The sequence below is a fragment of the Opisthocomus hoazin genome, chromosome 1 (assembly GCF_030867145.1).
Source record: "Opisthocomus hoazin isolate bOpiHoa1 chromosome 1, bOpiHoa1.hap1, whole genome shotgun sequence".
NCBI classification, from domain to species: Eukaryota; Metazoa; Chordata; class Aves; order Opisthocomiformes; family Opisthocomidae; genus Opisthocomus; species Opisthocomus hoazin.
Window position 1 is genome coordinate 71,895,723 of NC_134414.1, and position 24,995 is coordinate 71,920,717.

The 24,995-nt window shown below is 42.2% G+C and overlaps 1 protein-coding gene across 3 annotated transcripts in view; it reads left to right on the plus strand.

Moving 5' to 3' along the window:
• SLC9D1 (solute carrier family 9 member D1) overlaps positions 1–24,995 on the plus strand; it is a 45,930-nt gene that overhangs the window by 1,987 nt on the left and 18,948 nt on the right. For all 3 annotated transcript variants that reach the window (XR_012764475.1, XM_075425315.1, XM_075425305.1), the window contains exons 3-10: positions 1,017–1,559; positions 6,165–6,344; positions 16,896–17,087; positions 18,244–18,372; positions 20,242–20,334; positions 21,515–21,701; positions 22,662–22,779; positions 23,353–23,548. Coding sequence is in view for 2 of the 3 variants with exons in the window: in XM_075425315.1 (XP_075281430.1) it covers positions 1,113–1,559; positions 6,165–6,344; positions 16,896–17,087; positions 18,244–18,372; positions 20,242–20,334; positions 21,515–21,701; positions 22,662–22,779; positions 23,353–23,548 (1,542 nt within the window). In the remaining variant the exon portion in view is untranslated. The remainder of the gene's footprint in view (positions 1–1,016; positions 1,560–6,164; positions 6,345–16,895; positions 17,088–18,243; positions 18,373–20,241; positions 20,335–21,514; positions 21,702–22,661; positions 22,780–23,352; positions 23,549–24,995) is intronic.

Sequence of the window (24,995 nt, forward strand, 5' to 3'; positions counted from 1 at the left end):
ACATAATGTGTGTTGCATGTTGTTAGAATGTCATACTTCAGTGGTAAATGTATGTACAAAACAAATTATACATTACTAGGTATAGCTTTGTGGTGTGTGGGTGTTTTGCGGGATTTTTGTGTTTGTTTGTTGGGTTTTTTTTTTTTAAGAAAATGTAACTTTGTTACTTGACAACAAGGTCAGTGTTTTCCTGTAGGATCTGAGGGAAGGAAATTCGTTCCTAGTTTTGAAATTCTATCCTGCTTGGTGTTAAAAGCAAATACAGCAGTTTAAATACAGATCTTCAAGTAGCTTCTGGGAAATGAACTTATGAATGAGTTGATCTTACTTTTAATGTTCTTATAACTCTATTTTAAAATCATGAGGATCAATAATTAGCCTTGAAGTAAAATGCCTCAAGGCCATGCGGCCTTTCAGGTGAATATCTTTGGTCCAAACTAGTAGTGCTCAGAAGTCCAGGAAGTTTTGCTGTCATTTGTTTGCTGTGGGAATGTTTCTTTCACAAAGTATGATTTATAATGTAATCTGTTTCAGTTAAAATTTTTTCATTACGTTTTGTATATTTGTGTGTTAACGCTTCTGAGGCTGTATAGATAACAAATGGTTCTGATACAATTTTTTAGGATAGGTTTGGAAAAAACCAAGAGGTTTACTGATAGGTAAGAATAACGAGTTCTAGTGCTAGGTTGAAGTACAGCCTATGGCATTGTGGCTTAATATTTTTAATGGCTTCTCTCTCATGTAACAAGTGCAGGTGACCACTGTGTGAAATGACTACGCTTTCCATTCAGTCTTTTTAAAACAAGATGATCTTTAGAGAATAGTTGAGGGGAAAACAAAAATCTGTCAATAACCTTGGGCTGTTTCTTGGTTTTGGTAACTGTTGACTGAAGGAGACCATATACGTTCTGTTGAAGGTTGTAGTGTAGGGTGCAGTCTTAGGTTTTTTTCTGCATTTGTTTGACCTAATGGCCCAACATTATCATGTTTGATGACTGATTGGTACTATCTTGCAGGATGGTATGCGTGCTGGAGATGCAGAAACCAAGTAGCAGAAAGCTTTGAGCAGTTCTGGATTACCAGTTTCTCCCAACAGCAATAAAACGTGAAGAATGAAGGCGACTGGATTTATTTCCCTGTGGACGTTGGTTTCACTGCCTTGTGGCCAGTTAGCGAATCCTGCAGAACATGAAGATGTAGTGAAGCATGCAATAAAGCTGCACCGTGGGAAAGGAGCTGTTATCGCTCAGAGGAAGCAGTGGGTGTTGGAGAGCTGCAGAAAACTGTCTGGTCTTCTTCGCCAAAAGAACGTTGTTCTCAACAAACTAAAAAATGCTATAAGAGCAGTTGAGAAGGATGCAGGACTGTCAGATGAAGAGAAACTTTTTCAGGTGCATACCTTTGAAATTTTCCAAAAGGAGTTAAATGAAAGTGAAAACTCGGTCTTTCAAGCAATCCACGGCCTCCAGAGAGCTCTACAGGGTGATTACAAAGATGTTGTAAATATGAAAGAAAGCAGCAGACAGAGACTGGAAGCCTTGAGAGAAGCTGCAATTAAGGTTAGTTTCCCCCGTGTTTATTACTAGAGTATTAATATTCTACTTGTGATCTTATTCTGGCATGGTTTCAATCTGTTTTAATAAAAAAGTGGATCTACATGAAACTCGCCATGTTTTGCTGTATATAATCGATTTTGAATGAAGCATTTGTTCTCATTAGTAAAATTACAAGTAATTCTGGTGTAGAGCTTAAAACTTACTAGCAGTCAATAGTTCTTATTTCAAAACAAAACTAAGCATAATCATAAGACTTATGGCTAATACTATGTTAAAGGGAAAGGAATACAAGAAGTGAGTCAGTGCACATAGCACAGTTGCACTAGATAAGCCAGTGGGATTATCGGAGTGGAAATAATGCCATAAACTGGCAAAATACTAACTGTTTTTTCTGTTTTAAATTAGAATTGCTGAACCGAAATCTACTATTTAAACACAAGGACTACTTGCCTTTTATTTCCATATTCGTATAGAAGTGGGTAACGTGGACACTTGAAATAATGCAATGACTAGGTTTTTAATCTCAGTATAGTACTCCTGGCCTAAGAAGTGCAGGTTTGAAAAACAGCGCTTCCAAGAAAGAGCTGGCTGAGATAACTTTACCAAGAAAAGCACAGATGACTAACAGTTGGGCACAGGTACTTCCTGGAAAATTTGAGTTTCCATGTCAAAGCAGAGCTGTTAGGGTGTGCACAATCTGCCACTGTCTACTGGACTGATAGTTCTCAGACTGTGTACTGAAAGTCTCCCATTGAGAGAAAATGTCACTTAATTGATTTGGTATTCAGATTGCTCTTTTCCTTGCTCTATCCCTCAACCACTGGAGGAATGAAAATATGAGGAATTTTGTTTTCTGTCTGTTAAAAGAAAAGGCTTCACTTGTGCAAGGGAGGAAGAGAAGGAAAAAAAATGTAATTGGGATATAGCATCTGAGCTGGGAGAATCTCTGAAGGGCATTTGTGTGAGAGGTGTGCAGATCTTAACAGGTGAAGATGGCAAGAGATTGTGTGCAAGAAAGGTGTGCAGTGAACTGTGGCAAGGAAGGCTGGTAGCAGTTGAAGTTGAGATGCAGACTTGGGCAACTGGAGGTGCCTGTGCAGTGAAAACAAAGACTGAATTGTGACAAATTTGGGTAGGGAGTAGCTTGGATCTAGTTGTCTTCCAATGCAGTGCTCAATATGACTTGATACTGGCGCTTAACAGTAGTGCCAGCCTCTGCTGCATAGAAGTGGTAGCAATTGTCATGAAAATGACTTGATTTTTCACCTTTTTTTTTTTTTTTCTCCATGCTCTTAAAATAGCAGCAATGAAGCTGTCCAGAATCTTCTTGCTCATTTACTTACTTCTTGGCAACGTCACTGTAAAATGCTGAAGTAATCTATCCTTGAACCTGAGACTGATGCCGCTTCATTTTTCTCATAAAAGGAGGCCTGTGTGTATAATGATGTGTGTCCTTTCAAAGTTTTACTTCTGCAGAGGTGGACAGTGTAGGCTTTTTCTTTGTATTATCGTATCAAGATACTTACTTGAATGAGCAGTTTTTTTACACGCTTCCTTCTTATGTCATGCACATGATTATTTAAACAGAATATTTGTTGTTCTTACTTTGCAATTGTTATATAAAGTGAAACAAAGGATAGTGGGGAAATGCATGCCAAAAAGATGAGAATTACATGGGATACACTTTTTTTGGCCTTCTTACTTCAGAAGACACCCATTAGGTCCAATTTTGTTCCAGTTTCATTTTACTATGACTATTATTTTGTTAGTGTATTCATAAGACCTCCTTTCCATTTTTTAAACAGTGATTGAATGGAAAATACAAATGACTGTAGAGCATGTTGGACTCTTCCCTTAATTTTATTTCTGTTGAGTTGAAGTGTTTGGAGGTCTTTAGTGTTGGGATATGTATGTATGTTTGATGCATTTCTTGCTGGTTCTGCTGCTGGGGAAAAGGTATAGTGGAATCATTCGTGGGGGGAGGAAGGAAGACGCACTGAAGATAGCTTCAGCCTTCCTTTGCTCCAGGAAACTGTGTGGAGGTTCAGGAAAAAGCAACAAAATCTTACAACAAAATCAGCTTCTAATTTCTTGGATCAGATATTGATGGAAAAAATAACTCACAAGTAGTGCAAAGATGCATCCTCTTCTAAATGTGCTTTTTTCATCCCTGATTAAACAGTGGAGGGCAACAGCAACACTGCATTCTTAACCAGCATTGCCCCAAAGTCTTGCTTAATTTCACTTCATTTTGCTCATGTGTTTCTCGGTGTTCCAGTCTCCTGCTTAGAGCACAATGCTTACCTGTATTACCCTGCTTAAAAGATTGTTTGGTATGTACCTTGTGATCAGGTGTCTCCAATCCCAGCATGAGTTGCAGAACAGTGTTTTATACTGTGATGCGCTTCTTCTTAACATGTAGCAGGGTGTTTGAGATGGCTTGTCCTTATCATGGACACCATTCTCTGCGATGGTCCCACTCTGCTGCCGTGACTCTGCTCTGTAGGTGAAAACAGAGATGCCACTTTAGCAGAGCACAAAAATCTTTGTCTTCATTAGTTAAAGCAACTTACAGTTAAACTCAGATTTTTCAAAGCTCTTCTACTCAGGGTAAGTTAACTGCTTGCAAATTGGAGCCTTTTTTTTTCTGGAGTTTACCTCTAACTGTTCAGCCAGTTTGTCTCAGCTGGCACAAGGGACTGATCAGCTCTCTCCACCCAAAACCTGTTCCATTTTTGAGGGGAAAGAATCTAACCCTTATCTGTTCCATCTTTCGTTCCAAGTTCCTGCTGACTGAGGAAAGAATTTGCAGCTCATATGGGGCCTGTTTTTTACATCTTCCAAGCAATGTCTGCTAGCGGAGAACAACAGATAGGAAACATTTTTACTTGAGGCTGCATGAGAGTCTTGCTTGTGTTGTGTAAGAACGAAAGCAGTTGACACTGGGCCAAGCACATTAATAGTTACATTTTTCCCGACTCCAGTTATGTTAGGAACTGGGTAATTTCATCATGCCAATGTAACTATGGTAATTCTAAACATCAACAGGCAAGAGCCAGCAATTCTGTGGTTTCATCACAACCAGAAGTATTCATCTGACTGTCAGGATTTTAAAAGGGTTAAGCTACAGTTACAGGCTGCACCGAACATACTCTTGTGTTAGTTTCAAGGAATTGATTAAATTACATGCATGTTCTTGCAGGGTTCAAGGGGAAAAATGCCCATCCACAAACATGTGGAGGAGGGAATGCTCCAGTTATTTAAACATAGGAGTTTAGGACCATTTTAGATGCCCAGGTTATCCAAGATATCTGTGTGGGGTAGGCAGATAAAACACACAACCTAAGGAAGACCTGTGTTCTGTCTGATTTCTAACTGGGTGTGGCAGGGCATCTAAAATGGAGACAGAAACTTGTGTTTTATGGGAATTCAGTTTGACCTAGAGATTGCCTGTATTTTTTGCCTGGTCTGTTTTTTTTCCTTGGTAATAATATTGGCTTTCTTAAAGAACAGATTTAGGGTCTCTCTCATCTGAATATTCTCAGCATCCTGCATCTAACTGAAAGGAAGAAGCCTGGCATTGCGTATGTTTCCTTATTCATAGCGGTGCTCTCTCTCAACCTGTGCACCTTTAAAAGAATGTAGTCATGTGAAGTGAAGCATCTTACCTTTTTTCCCCCAAAAACTTAAATTATACTCTGTCAATACACAAAGTATTATGTTTGGTTATTGTCTTAGTAACCATGTAGAAGAGGCAGTGTTAAGTCCAGTCTTGATCAGTAAATAAACTTCTTATAGTTCTCTTTTTGAACCTGAAATATCCAAAGGGAAAAGGAACATCACAAGTTTTATCAGGGAAGCTACTCAAATATTTTTACACCGTATCAAACTACATCAGCATTTTTTCTTTTTCTACTTGTGAAGCCTAGAAATGGATTTCAGAAGTCATTAGTGCAAGTTCATAGAAGGCCCAAACCAAAAAGATGGACAAAGTATTTTACTTCTGATAGGAAAAATGCTTCTTGGGAGGCATAAACAGGAACCTCAGCTAGAGTGCTTGACTGCTCATCTGTACTCTCTCCCAACTGCTTTTATTTTTTTGTAGCTGTTACCACAGTTATTGTAATTTTTGAAAACCATAAACAGACCTCTTCCCATGTTTATAAAATGGCCTATAATACTAAGATTCATTGTGTTTTTCCTTCCAATTTGTTTGTTGTAGCTAGTAAAGCTATGCTTTCAAGGTTGTTATACTTACCTGGTAAAGCACTGAGCTCTAAACTTTACATGGCTCTGAAACGTTTCCTAGAGTTCCTCAAAGTTTCTTGTATTTTTCTGGGTCGTAACCTTGAGACAGCTCTACCATTTAATGGATTAGAAAAGGCGATTATTGGCTATCTCATTTGGTGGTTGTCTTTCTTGCCTGCTTCTCGCAACAAAAATTGGCACAAGAGAAAGCAATCTTCAAATACCATTATAAAGTGTATATTGCTTTTGCAATTCCACTCGTAAGATGTTTTGTGTCAAAAGAAGTGTACATTACTGTCAAATGTTTTTCTGCTTGAAGGCCTGGCCAGCACTTTATCTGTGTGTTGTAAAATTCAACAGGAAGAAATGGAATACGTTGAACTCTTAGCAGCAGAAAAACATCAAGTTGAAGCCCTTAAGAACATGCAGCATCAAAACAAAAGCCTGTCAATGCTTGATGAAATTCTAGAAGATGTCAGGAAGGCAGCTGATAGATTGGAAGAGGAAATAGAAGAGCATGCCTTTGATGACAACAAATCTGTAAGTGATGTTTTAGACGCAGTCTTTTCATTGGTGTACATTTATTTTTTAGTTCATGTTTGCACTGTAGGGGTGTTTCTCTTGTGTTAAATAGTTGTTAGGATTGTAGTGACTATTAAAAAAAACCGAAACCAAGCCCTTTTGGCTCTACATTTGTTTTTGCTTCCCTTTCAACAGAAGAAAGTATTTAGTGTGTTTCGGTTTCGGCTGCCGCCGGCAACAAAAGCGCCACGCGGCCGCCCCTCCCCCCGCCGGCGTGCGGAGGAGAATGGAAAGAAACAGGCAGAAAACTGGTGGGTCGGGATAAGGGCAGTTTAACAGAACAGCAAACAGAGGGAAAACAGGAACAACAACGATACAAATAAGGAGAAAACACAACCACGAACCGTACACAGCCGCTCTCCCGAAACCGGACCGGCGCTGCGCCCGCCCAAGCCGCGAGTGCCTTCCCGCCGCACCGCCCCCCCCCCCCCACCGGAACCCAGCGTGACGGCACATGGTATGGAATACCAGGCTCTGTTTGGCCAGGTGGGGTCAGCCCCCACCCACTGGCTGTGCCCCTTCCTGGATTCCAGTGAAAATTAACCCTGTTCTGGCCAAACCCAGGACATTATCCACCCCTTATTCCATACCATCTACGTCATGCCCAGGTCCCCCATTGTCCAGTTGATCACCACCACTTCTCCTGTCTCCAGATATCATTCCTTTAGTCTATGGATCATCACTCTAAAGTGTCCATTGAGTTCATTTAATCCATGACTTCAGGCTCCATCTGTCGTTATGGTCTTCCGTGGCAGGGGAGGTGATGTGTGGTGATGGGCGGTCACTTGCTGCATCCGGAGCTCACGGCTGATGTATCTGGTGCAGCCCGTGCCCACAGTCTGCAGGAGATGTTGATCTTGATGAAGTTGCTGGATGCCAGTTGTTGAAAACCAGGTCCAGTTCCATCATCGCTGTGCTCTGCTAGGTTTTCATCGAAAAAGTCCATCCTTCTTTAATCTGGACAATTCTTACTATGCTACTACTGGTACAAACTATAACAATTATAACAGTGATAACAGACAGTGACAGGGTTATTTAACAACTAACTTTATACAATTTATTTATGGACTATTCTCGCCCAAAATTAAATCCCCATGAGGTACACATCGGACTTCCCCATCCTTCCGCATTACCCACCAGGTACACCCAGGTCCTTGAGCAAAGGCAATCCCGCGGACAGGCTTGCCTGTGCCCGAGGCAGGACTAACCCAAACCGTCTTCCCTAACATGTTCCGCATGTGCACTACAGGGACTTTATCCCCTTCTACTGGGCGCTGAGGTTTTGACTGGGCAGGACCAGCCCGGTTGGTGGACCCTCTGGTGTTAACCAACCAGGTGGCCTTTGCTAAATGGGTATCCCAATTTTTGAAAGTCCCACCCCCCATTGCCCTCAAAGTGGTTTTTAGCAGCCCATTGTAACGTTCGATCTTTCCAGAGGCTGGTGCATGGTAGGGGATGTGATACACCCACTCAATACCGTGTTCTTTGGCCCAGGTGTCTATGAGGCTGTTGCGAAAATGAGTCCCGTTGTCCGACTCAATTCTTTCGGGAGTGCCATGTCGCCACAGGACTTGTTTTTCCAGGCCCAGGATGGTATTCCGGGCAGTGGCATGGGGCACAGGGTAGGTTTCCAGCCATCCGGTGGTGGCCTCCACCATTGTGAGCACATAGCGCTTGCCTTGGCGGGTTTGTGGCAGTGTGATGTAGTCAATCTGCCAAGCCTCCCCATATTTATATTTTAGCCATCGTCCTCCATACCACTGAGGCTTTACCCGCTTGGCTTGCTTGATTGCAGCGCATGTCTCACATTCATGGATAACCTGTGCAATAGTGTCCATGGTCAAGTCCACCCCTCGGTCACGAGCCCATCTGTATGTCGCGTCTCTTCCTTGGTGGCCCGAGGTGTCATGGGCCCACCGAGCTATAAAGAGTTCACCCTTATGTTGCCAGTCCAGATCCACCTGAGCCACTTCAATCTTAGCAGCCTGATCTACCTGGTGGTTGTTTTGATGTTCTTCAGTGGCCCGACTCTTAGGGACGTGGGCGTCCACGTGACGGACTTTTACAGGCAACTGCTCTAGCCGGGCAGCAATATCTTGCCACAATGGGGCAGCCCAGATAGGTTTGCCTCTGCGCTGCCAGTTGTTCTTCTTCCATTGCTGCAGCCACCCCCACAAGGCATTGGCCACCATCCAAGAGTCAGTGTAAAGATAGAGCACTGGCCACTTCTCTCGACTGGCAATGTCTAAAGCCAGCTGGATGGCTTTCACCTCTGCAAACTGGCTGGACTCACCTTCTCCCTCGGCAGTTTCCGCGACTTGTCGTGTAGGGCTCCATACAGCAGCCTTCCACCTCCGCTGCTTCCCCACAATGCGACAGGACCCATCCGTGAACAGGGCATACTGTTTCTTATCTTCTGGCAGCTGGTTATACAGTGGGGCCTCTTCAGCACGTGTCACCTCCTCCTCTGGCGATGCTCCAAAATCTTTGCCTTCTGGCCAGTCCATGATGACCTCCAGAATTCCTGGGCGACTGGGGTTTCCCATTCGGGCGCGCTGGGTGATCAGAGCGACCCACTTACTCCACGTAGCATCGGTGGCATGATGCGTAGAAGGGACCCTCTCTTTGAACATCCAGCCCAGGACCGGCAATCGTGGAGCTAGGAGGAGCTGTGCTTCAGTGCCGACCACTTCTGAAGCAGCTCGAACGCCTTCATATGCTGCCAGAATCTCTTTTTCAGTGGGAGTATAGCGGGCCTCAGATCCTTTGTATCCCCGGCTCCAGAACCCCAGGGGTCGACCTCGAGTCTCCCCTGGTGCTTTCTGCCAGAGACTCCAGGTTGGGCCATTCTCCCCGGCTGCTGTGTAGAGCACGTTTTTGACATCTTGCCCTGACCGGACTGGACCAAGGGCTACGGCATGAACTATCTCCCGTTTAATCTGTTCAAATGCCTGTCGTTGCTCAGGGCCCCATTCAAAATCATTCTTCTTCCGGGTCACGTGGTACAGAGGACTCACGATCTGGCTGTAATTTGGGATGTGCATCCTCCAAAAACCCACAACACCCAGGAAGGCCTGTGCTTCCTTTTTGCTGGTTGGTGGAGACATAGCTGCTATTTTGTTGATGACATCCATTGGGATTTGACGGCGCCCATCCTGCCATTTTATTCCCAAAAACTGGATCTCTTGGGCAGGTCCCTTGACTTTACTTCGCTTAATGGCGAAACCGGCTTTCAGAAGGATTTGAACTATTTTCTCCCCTTTCTCAAAAACTTCCTCCGCTGTGTCGCCCCATATAATGATGTCATCGATGTACTGCAGATGTTCTGGGGCTTCACCCTTTTCCAGTGCAGTCTGGATTAGTCCATGGCAAATGGTGGGACTGTGTTTCCACCCCTGGGGCAGTCGATTCCAGGTGTACTGGATGCCCCTCCAGGTGAAAGCAAACTGTGGCCTGCACTCTGCTGCCAAAGGGATGGAGAAGAATGCATTAGCGATGTCAATTGTAGCGTACCACTTGGCTGCCTTTGACTCCAGCTGATATTGAAGTTCTAGCATGTCTGGCACAGCAGCACTCAGCGGTGGTGTGACTTCATTCAGGCCACGGTAGTCTATTGTCAGTCTCCACTCTCCAGTAGATTTTCTCACTGGCCATATGGGACTATTAAAGGGTGAGTGAGTTTTACTGATCACTCCTTGACTCTCCAGCTGGCGGATCAGCTGATGAATGGGGAGAAGGGAGTCTCGGTTGGTACGATACTGTCGCCGGTGCACCGTTGTGGTCGCGATGGGTACCTGTTGTTCTTCAACCCTCAGCAACCCCACAACGGAAGGATCCTCCGAGAGACCAGGCAAAATGGACAGCTGTTTAATTTCTTCCGTCTCCACAGCAGCTATGCCAAAAGCCCACCGATACCCCTTTGGGTCCTTGAAATAGCCTCTCCTAAGATAGTCTATCCCAAGGATGCACGGAGCCTCGGGGCCAGTTACAATGGGGTGCTTCTGCCAGTCCTGCCCAGTGAGGCTCACTTCAGCCTCCAGTAGACTCAGCTCTTGGGACCCCCCTGTCACTCCCGAAATGCAAATGGGCTCTGACCCTTTGAACTCTGATGGCATTAAAGTACACTGTGCACCAGTGTCCACTAGAGCTTTATACTCTTGTGGATCTGACGTGCCAGGCCACCGAATCCACACCGTCCAATAGACACGGTTGTCCCTTTCCTCCACCTGGCTGGAGGCAGGGCCCCTCTAATCCTCGTCAGAGAAATTGCTGCTCACCTGCTGTAAAAATGACTTGGAGGTCCCCTCCAGAGGATCGGAATCAAGGTCGAACTGTCTACCTGGTCTGGAGAGCTGGCTTTTGGAAACTGGAGCGGCATTTTTCCTAACAGAGTCCCCTTTTGTGATTGTTTTACCTCGCAACTCACGTACTCGGGCCTCTAGACTTGAGGTGGGTTTTCCATCCCACTTCCTCATGTCCTCTCCGTGGTCACGCAGGTAAAACCACAGGGTGCCTCGGGGTGTATAGCCTCTGTATTCCCTCTCCTGAGCAGGGAAACGCTTGCCCCTAATAGCTGAGACACTGGCCCGTACAGGTGGCGAGTAGGACATGTTCTCTTTGATTTGCCGCACCTCCCGGGCCAGTTTCTCCACAGCTGAGACAAGGGAGGAAGAGAGACTTTCCTCATATTGGCGGAGTCTGACAGCCACCTCGTCCACTGTTGGTGTGTCTTTACCTTTCCAGTTTACAACTGCCAGTGAGTTGGCATGCGAGGAGGGTGCACTCCGCACAAACTTCCTCCACATGGATTGTGAGCACTGGAGTTCATCTGGGTCTGTGGGTACCTGCTCATCATCTGTGTCACAGTAAACCAGCTCCCGCACAGCCAATTCCCTCAAGTACTGAATACCCCTTTCCATATTGGTCCACTTGCCAGGATAGCATACAAAATCGTCACTGAAGGGATACCTCTCCCTCACACCTGACAGAAGTCTCCTCCAGAGGCTGAGGACTTGTTCCTTTTTCCCAATGGCCTTGTCAATGCCCCCATCCCTGGCCAGGGATCCCAGCTGCTTGGCTTCCTTGCCCTCTAATTCCAAGCTGCTGGCCCCGTTATCCCAGCACCGCAGCAGCCAGGTGGCAATGTGCTCGCCTGGGTGGCGGCTGAAATCTTTGCGCATGTCTCGCAGCTCGCTCAGGGACAGGGACCGGGTGATGATCTCTGTCTCTATCTCCCGTGATGACCCTGGCTCATCGTCATCCCTCCCGGAGCGATCTGCTCTCTTTGCGTCTTTCTTTAGTTTTACAGGGGCGACTGCTACCTGCACAGGTTGGTCACTGGGCTCAGCCACGCTGCCTGCAGCTGGAGCTGGGGCTGGAGCAGCTGCTGTGCCTGCCAGGGAAACCGAGGCAGACCCTGCAGCTGTGGCAGCGGCGGTGCCAGTCGGGGGGGTTGTGACTGCCTGCTGGGCTGGAGGGGCTGCAGGGCCGGCTGGGGGGGCAGCGCCAGCCGCAGTGCCTGCTGCTTCGTTTCCCCCTCTTTCCCCTTTAGGGCACTGAACAGTGTTAAACAGTGCAGCTCGGTAGGCGTGGGCCAGACCCCAGCACGTTGCTGTGATCTGTGTCTCTCTGGAGTTCCCAGGGTGGCAGCACACTTTTTGCAGATATTTTACTAGTTTGTCCGGATTCTGTACTTGCTCAGGGGTGAGTTTAAAAAACATCGGGGGTGTCCACTGCCCTAGGTACTTGCCCATGCTGTCCCACACACCCAGCCACTCACAGCTATCCGGCCCCGGGGCAGGTCTCTGCACGATGTTCTTAACGACTTGCTTAACCCTAAACAAAACCTGCAACCCATTCAGGAGGCATAACAAAAGGAGAGTGCTGCCCTGAGCATCCCACGGGTACTCGAAATTCTCAAAAGCAGTTAGGACCAGCCTGAGGGAGAGAGGGGGGGGGGCGAAAGAGTGGGGGAAGGTATCCCCTTCGGTTTTCCCCACAGACTGGGTTTGATTATTAACAAAATCTAAGACATAGGATCCGAGGTACGGAAATGACCGCAGTGCCGCATGCAAATAAAAGACTAATTTCATGCACAGTGATGTTATCATATCATAAGTCGATATCGTACAGTACAGCAAAATCATCATCCTGATCTTCTTTCCCGAGGTAACAAACAGCACGGCGGCAAACACATACAGCAAGTAAGGATTTACGTAGCAGAGATATTTGATCAAAGTCAGAAACATTTTTACCGGCGACTATTTTAACACAGAAAAATGCGTATAACAAAATTTAACAAAATCTAAGAAAGCAGTTTTAACACCCGCTGCTCAGCCCTGCCGTTATCCCCGCTCCACGTCTGGGCGCCAATTTAATGTTTCGGTTTCGGCTGCCGCCGGCAACAAAAGCGCCACGCGGCCGCCCCTCCCCCCGCCGGCGTGCGGAGGAGAATGGAAAGAAACAGGCAGAAAACTGGTGGGTCGGGATAAGGGCAGTTTAACAGAACAGCAAACAGAGGGAAAACAGGAACAACAACGATACAAATAAGGAGAAAACACAACCACGAACCGTACACAGCCGCTCTCCCGAAACCGGACCGGCGCTGCGCCCGCCCAAGCCGCGAGTGCCTTCCCGCCGCACCGCCCCCCCCCCCCCACCGGAACCCAGCGTGACGGCACATGGTATGGAATACCAGGCTCTGTTTGGCCAGGTGGGGTCAGCCCCCACCCCCCGGCTGTGCCCCTTCCTGGATTCCAGTGAAAATTAACCCTGTTCTGGCCAAACCCAGGACATAGTGATAGAATGATTCTTTGTTAGGAGTGAGCAAACAGGAATAATTGTTCCTTTTTGCTAGTGATTTCTGTGTTTTTAATGTGGAAGTCCTCCCTGCAGCTGGCACTTTGACAGCGGCAAGTCTAGTCTGTCTCACTGATACAGCCCTTGAGAGTTAGGACATCTCAGTGGTGGTGGTGGGGACCGTGACATTTAGACTTTGCAGAATGTGGAGTTACCACGTTAAGCATAGTTTCCATTTTTTTCTCTTTTTGTTTTGTTGAGAAAGTTATGGGAGAACAAGAATCCTTGCAGTTAGTTTTCACAGTCTGGGAAAAGATATATTGTTCAAGGTAAGGACTTGAAATGTGGTGTTCCTTTCTTTCACTTCTGACTTCCTCTGCTTTTCGTACCTTGGCCTGTTGGCAGTGTTAATTGTTTGTGTTGCATGATGGACAGTATCCTTCAGGTAAGGCTGTGTGTATTTGGAACTGGGAGTACATTCTGGTGTTTCCATTGTGCTATCCTCAGAGACTGGCTCTCTAAATTGGTCCTGTTTGCATAAATATGGGTTGCAATGTTATTCGGCTTTTGCTCGTGAAAGGCTTTTGTTGATTTGTGGGTTGACTTCTGAGGCGAATATAGCTCTTGACTTGTGCTGAGGAGGAAAAACGGTTGCTCTGTAGTAGACAGCCAAGCCATTTTTTGCAATTGCACTCCACTGAGATAAAGTGAGTTCTTTATTTCTCAGCTCTTTATTTCATATATGCCGTATCGCAACTGTTGTACCCGGTGGGTATCCCCCTGGCAGGACCAACAGCGAGGAAGGGCTGTGGTTGATGGGGTGCCCTCTCCTGTTCCCCTGGGATACAGCGGCATGTTTGGAAGAGACCCGGAATGGGGTTACCTCTGCTGCACCTGCTAACTGGCAAAATGCCAGCGCGTGGGCCTTGGAGGGCTGTTCGCATCTCCATGTTTGCAAGAAACATCTAGCGTGTTTTCTCTTAAGCTGGAACGCGGGAACATTAGAACAAAGAAGCTCTAATAGAATCATCAGTAATCTAATAAAGATACAAAAGCTTCTATGAAAATATGATCAGAGAGACAAGTGTAGTAGGTAAAAATGAAAACAAAAAAAATAATCTGAGCTAACCCACTTAATGCAAGACAAGAGTATTTGCGCATTGTATTCTGTTATGTGCAACCTGCTTTCAGGAATTGCTGATTTAGGAAATAAAATCCTGAAAATACCTGTTTTCCCTCAAATTTATTAGTATTTGAAAGCTCATCTGAACCTGTGCCATCTACTCTTGCTCTTCTAGCGTAGTCTGTCTTTTGTCAGTTCACTTTTCTTTTGTAAAAGTAAAAATGCACTGTAATGTCCACACAATGTATAATTTATATATAACGCAGAAAATAAAGATTTTTTTTCATAATTCTCTTAATCTCATAAACATCTTCCCTTTTTTCCTAACATTGTTTCTGACCTCGACTGTGAACTCCACTAGATGAGGAATGTATTTATCCAATTGCATTGCTTTTACATGATCTTTGATACATTTTTAATTTTGATGCAGAGAAATTTAGTTAGATTCCATATACACAAGCTACCAAGTACAAAGGAACATATAACAAACTCTGTATGAATTTGGAGTTCCAGAACTTCAAAGTAGATGTTCACTGCTGATGTATTTTATAATTTTTCTTAGTAAATATTATCACTGATGCCATAACATTAAATTCCCAAGAAGACACTAGAACAGATGTTGGCTTCCTAGCATTTTGGTTTTTAGGCAAAGTACTAGTCATCTGCAAGATGGGGACACTGCACTGAACAGTGAAATAATTCTGGTGTGAAAGTCAGTGTAAAGTGTGTTTTATGCAGAGCCAACACATAACAGTAAGCTCTAAGGTCTATTTTAGTATCCCTGGAGAGATACGAGGGCATGGGAGAGGAGGTCAGGAGCAAAGATGACAGAAAAACAGTAGGATTGGGCACTTATTGTGTATTCTGGTTAGAATCGTAGGTTGCAAAAGATCTCCAAGATCATCAAGTCCAACCATCTGCCCAATACCACCGTGCCTACTAAACCATATCCCGAAGTGCCACATCTACACGTTTTTTAAACACCTCCAGGGATGGGGACTCGACGACCTTCCTGGGCAGCCTGTTCCAATGCCTGACCGCTCTTTTAGTAAAGAAATTTTTCCTGATATTCAGTCTAAACCTCCCCTGACGCAACTTGAGGCTATTGCCTATTGTCCTATCGAGTTGGGAGAAGGGACGAACACCTGCTCCTTTCAGGTAGTTGTAGAGAGCAATAAGGTCCCCTGTCAGCCTCCTCTGGAAGCCTTTCTTCTTTGCTGCAATAGTATGAGAATAGTTTGCGTGTACGTGGCGTGCAGCTGCTCTTGTTTTCTCTCATGTGAAAACATGGTTTGATCTCGTAGACTTGGCAAGGGACACCTCATTCTGGAATGCAAAATAGCCTGGTAAGTGGGGAGCTTAGGGACGTAAAGGCAAATTATATATAAAAGGACAGGTTTTTGGCAAAAAAGGGTGAAAAGACATAATGCATAAAAAAAACCGGCCATCGGCCTCTGACTCCAACAGCTGGCAATGCAGATGTCTGAAGCAGCTATTTTATGCTTCTGAATAATTCTGCAAACTTCATAATTTGTTTCAAATTCTTTTTTTTTTCCCCCCCTCTGTCTGATTCTTAGTGAATTCCAGTTCTTTAGAGGCCTGTCATATTGCATGATGTCCAAAAGCAGGGAAAGAGGTCATTTCCAAGATAAAAGTTTTTATTTGATTATACACACTCACCCCAATGTGAGGAGTGGAAGCAAAGGATAAAAATTGCAGGTTAAATATGAAATATTCAAAATGCAATATATATCTGAACAGTTTGGGGGAAACGTGCTGGGGAATCAGCAAAGAAAAATAGGAGGCTGTTTTATAGATGGTTTATGTGAATGCGTTTCTTCATTAAACTGGGGAGTTGCTTGGGCAAAATACGGTCCTCCAGCAAAGTTGAATGTTTTGTAGTCAGTCATCGGAATGACAACAGCCTACTCTCTTTACTGCAGTCTAAAAGAAGCAACAACTTTAATGGTTTCTGATTATTGGTTAAAATCTGCATTATTTAAAATACTGTGAATAATGACATCATCCTTGTGTCTTCCACTTTGTAATTACAGGCACTGAATACAGCACTAGGTAGAAACACTTCTCCTCTCTCCTTCAAATTTACAGGACAGTGACTTTTTCTTTGAATGGGATCATTATTTCAGATTTTTGCAAACTGAATAAATGGAATATCACTTTGTAATGTCTAATTATTTTTGTTTGAGGGAATAAAATGTTACATTTCAATCCAACTTTTTGTGTTCTAAATGTGATAAAGCTTTTTTTAAAAAACGTGTTTCAGATTAGATGCAATGGAAAACACTCAATTGGAATTTTACAGCTTTGAAACCCTGTATCTTTTGGTCTGGAAAACCCCTTTTTTAAAAAAAATACAAAGCAAATTATAGCCTTTTCAGTTATGGACATCAAGTTTTGATAAAGAGACTGAAAAACTCCTTTAAGAAGTAAGTGCAGTATCTTTAGTCAGCGTCAACAAATTCTGGAGCAACTTCAAGCACAGCTGATAACCTTTCCCTTTTCGCTGTATGCTTCATTGACACCTCACCCTTTTTTTTTTTTTTTTATTTGCTTTCTTTGTTTTACAGGTAAGAGGTGTGAACTTTGAAGCAGTTTTAAGGGTGGAGGAAGATGAAGCCAACTCCAAAAGAAATGCTTCAAAAAGAGAAGTGGAGGATGACTTAGGTCTTAGTATGCTTATTGATTCCCAGAACAATCAGTATATCCTTACCAAGCCCAGAGATTCAACCATTCCTCGTGCTGATCACCATTTCATAAAGGTAATCATTTTAGAGACATTCTTGTAATTTGTTTTGGTAAGGTTTAGCCCCGCTAGTTTGCATGCCAGTACTGCTTGGTTGGATTGAATTTCAGTATTTGTCCTTCTAAAGTTACCCTAGCATTCATGATTCTCCTGTCTGCTGGTGATCTGGCCAATGTGTTCCCTCCTCCTAGTATAGTTTTCACGAGACTGTTCATCGTGCCACATGAATCATCTCTATTTTTGTTTGAGTTAACTTGTTACACCTTTGGGACAGAGCACTCCTTCTCTTGGACTGTACAGTGTTAAAAGCAAGTTACTCCTATGCCTGATAAGCCACTTGCATGTTGTCACTAGTGAGAATTTATCTGTTTATGTCTTGTGATGAAAAAAAGGATGCTGGAAAATACATACATTTTTTTTCAATTGTATTTGTGCTTCATGAAGAATAACTAGATCGGGATTTTTAAAAAAAAAACAAAACAAAAGGATCTGTTTCACCATTTTGTTATAATGCAAAGTGTCATTCCCCCCACAATTCCCCAGGAAACTGCCTACCTCCTATAATGTATTTAAAATATTTAATAAATTGATTAAAAATCCCCTAAGCTACCAGTTACTTAAGGTCAGTACCTCATCTGCTTCATAACTGCATTGCTCACACCTATAACAAAGTGCTCAGGTTAGTTTACTGAAGTTGTGTTTTCTGTTAACAGGTAATATTCTGGGAGCCTCTCGGGTTTGAGGGTGGAGTGGGAGTCCCTCAGCATCTCCAGCGGGCAGAGGGCACAGCTGCCCCAGCCAGGCCAGGGCTGCCCGGGACCCATCCACAGCGAAAGCTGACATTGTCTCTGTCTTGAATGATTAATAGCTGAAGTCTCACAGGGCATAATTTTTTAAAATCACGCATAGTTGGTAGTAGTTTTATAGCAAGGACTGGTCTGACGCTTCCGATTTATACGACAAGCTTTCATGTGTTTTAACACATGCTCATGGCAGGGGGGTTGGAGCCAGATAATCTTTAAGGTCCCTTCCAACCCAAACCATTCTATGATTCTATGATTCTACATTTAATTTCACAATGCTATGTATCTTTTGAAAGATAATAGTCGTTAATTTCATCACAAATTTTTGTGTCCTTTATATTAACACATTTGTAAACCTTATATATTTAGGATATTGTGACAATAGGAATGTTGTCTTTGCCATGTGGCTGGCTGTGCACTACCATAGGATTGCCAACCATGTTTGGGTATATCATCTGTGGAGTACTCTTAGGACCATCAGGACTAAATAGTATCAAGGTAAGTGTGCAAGCTGCTTCTTGACTGATTCCATTTTGTTGAAATATTGGAAAGTAGTTTTAGAAGAATATGGTATTGCCAACCTCAAATGTATTTAAAGAAAAAAAGTCCCCCAAACCTGGACCTTTGCAAAATGAGGCCTTAAAATTTTATGTCTTTGAATCATTTTGTTTTCAGGTTTTTTTCTCCTATATAATCATGACCTAAGCAATTGTTGAAAGTGAAAGCTGAAGGTTGCACATTGTCAGGGTTTTTTGTTTGGTTGGTTTTTTTTTTCTTTTCATATTTAATCGTAAAGCGTTACATTTGAGAGCCAAATTATTTAAATTACATCAGACATGCAGAAACTTGCACAAAGTCAGTGTTGGCAGTGGAGGAAGTATTTAAAAAAAGTAGTTCCCGGAGTAGCATAGTTTGGCTTCCTAGAGGGTTATTTTGCATCTCTGTAGCTCTTTTATCCATCCTAGTCACCCTAGTTCTTTTCCAGTCCCCTGCCCACATTTCTGAAGTCTCTGGAACCTTTTTAGCTCCATCACGTGTACCCTGATTACTAGCTCAATACGAAACCGTGGGCTGGTGTTGGCTAGGCATTGCACATGTCTTGATCAGTGGTCTGGTGTGCATTAACGGATTGTTTAGCCAGCAGGCAAAACAGAACACATGTTGAGGTTGCGTGGTAATGTCCGATTAAGTTACACGTGTCTATTCCACTGATATCCACGTAACTGCTTGGAACTTACTGTCTTTGCAACCTCTGCTCTTACGTGGACGTTTGTTGAAAATGGCTGTTGGGCTCAAAAGTAAGTAGGGATGAGTAGAAATTGTAGGATTTTGTTGATCTCCTATTGGAAGAGAAGGCCAATGCTACACTTGCAAAATTTCATATTCTAAAATTGAAATTAAATAATAACCTTCGTGTCATACATAACTCCTGGGTTGAGAAGGTCTGGAAAGCTTGACTACTGAGACTGAAAAACAAGTTTGTAAGCTTGGCATTAGAAGGAGATTCAACAATGAATTTTCAGAGACTTATGCCGAGGAAGATGATGTGGTCAGAACAGAGATGAGGGAGGTTTCTTTAGGACAATATCTTAGTGAGCTGCCTGTTTCTTGTGGAGCTGTGATTAAACATTATTCATCCGGATGATGTTCATGTTGACTGGGTCTCTTCTGTATGCTCTCTCCTTCTCTCTTCTGTATTTCATAAAAAATGTAGAATGTCAGAGGAACTGAGGAGGCAGGCAGATTCTAATCTGGCAGGGAAGATCGTTTCCATCCCCACTTCTCTGGGACTGATGATAGACTCTGTCCTCTTCTGCTCTGGACTGTAAATACATGGAAAAGAAATGTTAGGTTTTTCTGTTGTGACAAGACAGCCACTTTTCTTGCTGTTGTACGCTTCTCTCTGAAGGGGAAAGGCTGGTAGTTGTACTGGTCTGAGAGATGGATGCACGGAGTCTACGGGGCAGATAGCAGAACAGCAACTATAGCCTAGCAGAATGATTATGCCAATAGGCCAATAAAATAACTAGCCAGAAGTATCTTCTGGAGTGCAAGCCTTGGGGAGTTAATAAGCATATACACAAAACATAACCTAGTTATTTTCAACAAGCAAGAAAGCTTGCCTAGATCAACACACGTGTGCATTTTGGGTGACCAGCACTATCCAACCAAGTTATCTAGTAGCAGCCAGGTGATGGGAAAAATGTTTGAACCCTAAAGATGCTGAGGCACTTCTGATGTTATATGACCAGCAAGTGAACTGCCTGTGGAAACATAATCAGAAACAATTTGTTTCATAAGTGAACTTAGAATTAGTATTGTAAGTAGACTGCTGTGCACTGATTTTTTTTTTTTTTTTTCTTACAGTCTATTGTACAGGTAGAGACGTTAGGAGAGTTTGGTGTATTCTTCACTCTCTTTGTGGTTGGTCTGGAATTTTCTCCTGAAAGATTAAGAAAGGTATTTTTGTATAATACCTCTACATTAGAGGATTTAATTACTAATGTTGAAGTTATCAGTTCTATTTCAGATTTTTACATTCTCCCCATAATATGCTGATATAACTCCACATTTTCAAAAAGACAAATGTGACGGTTCTTCTCTTTAACTCTTTGGAAAGAACAGAATGTATTATTTATTCGGTCTCAGTAAAACTTTTGCTATTCCTCTTTGTTTTAGTAAAACAGATTACTGGAAAAACCTCACACAATTTATGGCAATCCATCTCTCCTTTATTTCAACATGCAGCAACAGTCAGTTGCTGTTATGGAGTATCCAGTGATGTTTGCCAGTCCTGTTATTAAAAAAATCGGTTTGTGAAGTACTGCGTGCAGAGTTGATGATACATGCTGTACTGGCTAATAAACTGATTCTGCAAGTGTGTTAGCACAATCTGGAATATTACATGATGTGGCCATCAGGATTCAGTAAAAAAGTACAAGTTTCTTTTGGTCTTAATTAAAAAAACCCACAGTTGTCTCATAAACCAGCTAGAATTTTAATAGTGGAAAATACTGCTGAAAAATACATAAGGACTGTATGTAAAGAGTTGCATTGCGTGATTTGTTCCTAAACTGATGGTTGTGAGTTCATGAGACTATAAAAGCTTTAATTGAAATGTATTAAAATTTATGAACATTCATCTTAATCCGCTATTTCTAGTCCATGTCAAATCAAAGATAAAAATCAGTAATTCAAGGGTTCATAAACTGTAGTATGTAAATTGTTACTTCAGAATTGTGTGCTCACTAGTGTGGAATGGGCTGTTGGTATTGATGATGGTCTTTGCCTCTCCCATTTTTTTCGTCGCCCTGGAATCACATCAAATAACTGGTCTTCCATTTGATGATTTTAATATATTTCACCCCATGCTGGACCTTTGGCCCTTAATTTGTCTGTGAGCTCTGCGAAATTTACCTAATTCCTGGTAATGAGCCTTCTGGCATAGAATATTATCTACTAGGCATAATAACTTCAGAGTTTTAGGATGTATAGGATGACAGCGCATTGCTTCTGTGGCCCAACGCTGCAGCCCCAAATCATGCATCTTTAACTGCTTGTTTGCGCTGAAAATCCTTGTAACTTATCAGTGAGGAAAGTGTCATCAGACTTTATCATAAGAGCTTGTTTTCTTCCTAAGGTATGGAAAATATCTTTGCAAGGACCCTGCTACATGACAGTTCTGATGATTGCCTTTGGTTTACTGTGGGGACACTTGCTCCAAATTAGACCAACACAAAGTGTCTTCATTTCCACTTGTTTATCTTTATCAAGCACGCCATTGGTGTCACGATTTCTTGCAGGCAGTGTTCGAGGCGACAAAGAAGGCAAGTATGGTTTTAAATATGGACTACTGTAACATCTACAATAAAATTTGAAAGAAGTTGACTTTGTAATGTTATGAGATAAACTAGTTAAAAAATGAAACAAAACTAAACAAACCCCACTGTTAAGTTTGGTTTACAAGTGATCATCCTCTTTTAACACTGACCAGTGTTGTGTGTACTCGTTATGAGGTGTACTTGCTATTTAGATAACCAGTCCTCTCTGGAGGAATACAGTGTAGCCTAGTCAGTACTCTCCAGGTTAAGAATTGACTTCACTGAGGGTCTGGAATCCTTGTACTTTTTAAGAGGTTACCAGGTTAGACCATTATTACCAGTCTATCATCAGGGCAGAAATGCTAACTTAAATAATTCACATCCTTCTTCAGCAAACTAAGACCAGCTCAGGTAGTCTTTCATAGCTAACAGCTCTTCAAGTAAGTACCTTCAAGTGCCATATTGCTAGCTTCTCAAACACTTCTGAATGTTTCCTTTCAGAAGTTTTGCCATCTTGCTTTCTTCCACTTAAACCTCCCTTATGCATACTGCATTCAAGTTCTCCCTACTCCCTAGAATATTCATATTCTAATGCCTAAACTCAAAGCATATATTTTATACATGCTGGATCTTATATGTGTCTGTTATTCTAAAGACTGTGTGTTTTCAGTAAAGAAGCTCCAGTAAATGTGTAACTACTGCTTAACTGCTAAGCAAAGTCTGTATTTTTATTGTGTAACAGAAGCTTCATGTGAATATTTTATTAATATTTTAATATATCTTTTTTATATATATTTTTTTTTAATTTACTTACGGGGGGGGGAACAACAGAATGCTCTGAATGACCTTACCCCACTGAGAACTATACTTAGCCTCCATTTGATTAAGACATTTCTAGATTTCTGAGCACTGCAAATATTCTTAAATTCTGATGAATGTTTCCATCACTTCTTTGTTGGTGTACAGGGGATATTGACTACAGTAGCGTACTACTTGGCATGTTGGTGATGCAGGATGTGCAGCTTGGTTTATTTATAGCTGTCATGCCTACACTGATTCAAGCAGGAGCGAGCACATATTCCAGGTAAAAAAAAAAAAAAATTGTATGTATCTTCTCCACCCCCCCTTCCAATTAGTATATGGATTGCAAATATGAATATGAGAGTACTACAGTTAATGTCAGTTCTGTGAAAACTACTCACTCTATTCTGTGAGTTCCCTTTACTATTTGTACTTGCCAGGTTGTGTGAGGATATTCTTGCTGCTCTAGCTGCCTTAGTCCTGTCCAGTACTTGAAATTTGTAGTGAGAAGTTTGTTATTGTAGAAAACAAGTTAATTTCTTCAGTTACTTTATTCCCTCAAGACGTATTTTTGTCAAAGACTATATGATAGTATTATTGAGCCTGATGGCTTACCTTGAAGATCAATCAACAAAAATCCTTTTGAATCAACATGGAAGTAAATTCTAGGCTGTAAAAGAGATTGCTGGGCACTCAACAGATTTAATATTTGTCTTGTTTACTACTGTATCTAAATATCTTACCGTAGATAGTCAGTTTTGAACATCTGTGGAATTAAATATTTTCACTTAAGGGGAACTGGTTGGAAGGCATGAGAGCACTGGAAAGAAATGTTTTGTTTGTTCTTCTCTTCCAGCATTTTCAAGGAAATACTGAGAATACTGATACTGATTGGCCAAATTCTCTTTTCTCTGGCTGCTGTTTTTCTTATATGTCTTGTTATAAAGACTTACCTCATCGGACCGTATTATCGCAAGTTGCATGCAGAAAGCAAAGGGAATAAAGAAATCCTCATTCTAGGAATAACTGCATTCATCTTCCTTATGTTAACGGTAATCTTTTAAATTAATAAAACGTTTTGATACATGTGGTACTTTACTGCATCAGTATCACAAAAGCCATCACACTTATTGTTATTGCATGCACCTCTAGTTAATTATTTGGTTTTAAAACAAACCCCAAATGCACAGGTGGTTCGTGCATTACAGCATAGATCAGTAAGAAGAGATAAAATTTTAAGGTAAATCAGCTGAACTTTTGCTGGTAACTTTTAATACAGCCAGTTAAAGAATCATGATTCCAGTTTTAATTTTGGGCTACTTCATGCATTTGAAAATAATTTAGGATGGGTTTTGAGATACTGATAATAGCCAATTGTGACATTTGCTCACAAGTTTCTTTTCAATAGCAAATTCTGAACATGGTTTTTATTATAAAATACTTTTGTTCTTCTGTGGGAGGTAAAGGGTTTGGGATGAATTTGAGAAAGTAGAGAAATGCCTTTAAAGTTCATAGGTTTTGATACGCCTTTTGGGTTTGGTTCATTTTCTTCCGAACCTTCCTTCTATTTGTTTCTATCTTGCATTTCAGCCCTCTGAAAAACTATTCTGCCAGAGAACAGAATGTGACAGTCGCTGATAATGTTGTGGGTTTGAAACCCCATTATCCTGGATGTGCAGATTGTTATGTCCTCTGAGAATTTCTGAGAAAAGTTATCCCAAAACGGTCCTGTGCATGCGCCTTTTTTTCTAGGAGTATTTACTTAATTGTTACAGGTCCAACAGAGAAAGCTGGCCTCCTTCAGGAAGAAAGTCAAGAAAGAAGTTAGTGAGAGCATAGCTTTACGGTTTGTTGATTTGTGTTGTATAGGTTAAAAATGCCATCCCTCTAAAGAGCTATTCATATTCTAAACAGGAGTACCATCTAATAAGAGAAGGAACAAAACTAGTTTCTCATTTTTCCTTTCTAACAAGCAGACATCACATTTGTAGAACAACTTCAATGAAAAACAACCACCACCAAACCACAAAAGTTGCATAAAACATTATGGTATCTAGAAGCAGTCTTACTTTCATTAAAAATACAGCCTACGTAGACTGATCTGACTAAATGTAGCATATTGTGCTCAAATCACATATCAAATCCACAAGGAGTTTGTCTACGTGATTTTACATAAGATCTATGTGTATACAAGCCTGAGAGAGAATATGTTGGAGTGTGTTGAATTCATACTGCAAAACAGAATACTTTTTCAGCATGGGAAGCGTTTTGAAGGAGCACATATTTTGTGTACTTTAAGTGAAAACAGTTTTCCTTTTAAAGTTGATAAATAATGTATCAAAGGGAACAGTACAAAGGATACTGCATGTAACCTCAGTAAACCAGTTGAGATGCTTGATGTTCACTGACACAGATACATTCATTATAGTAATACTACAAGTTGTGGTTTGAGCACAAAGGCTTATAAAAAAAAACAATAATAAAAAAAACCTTAAAAAG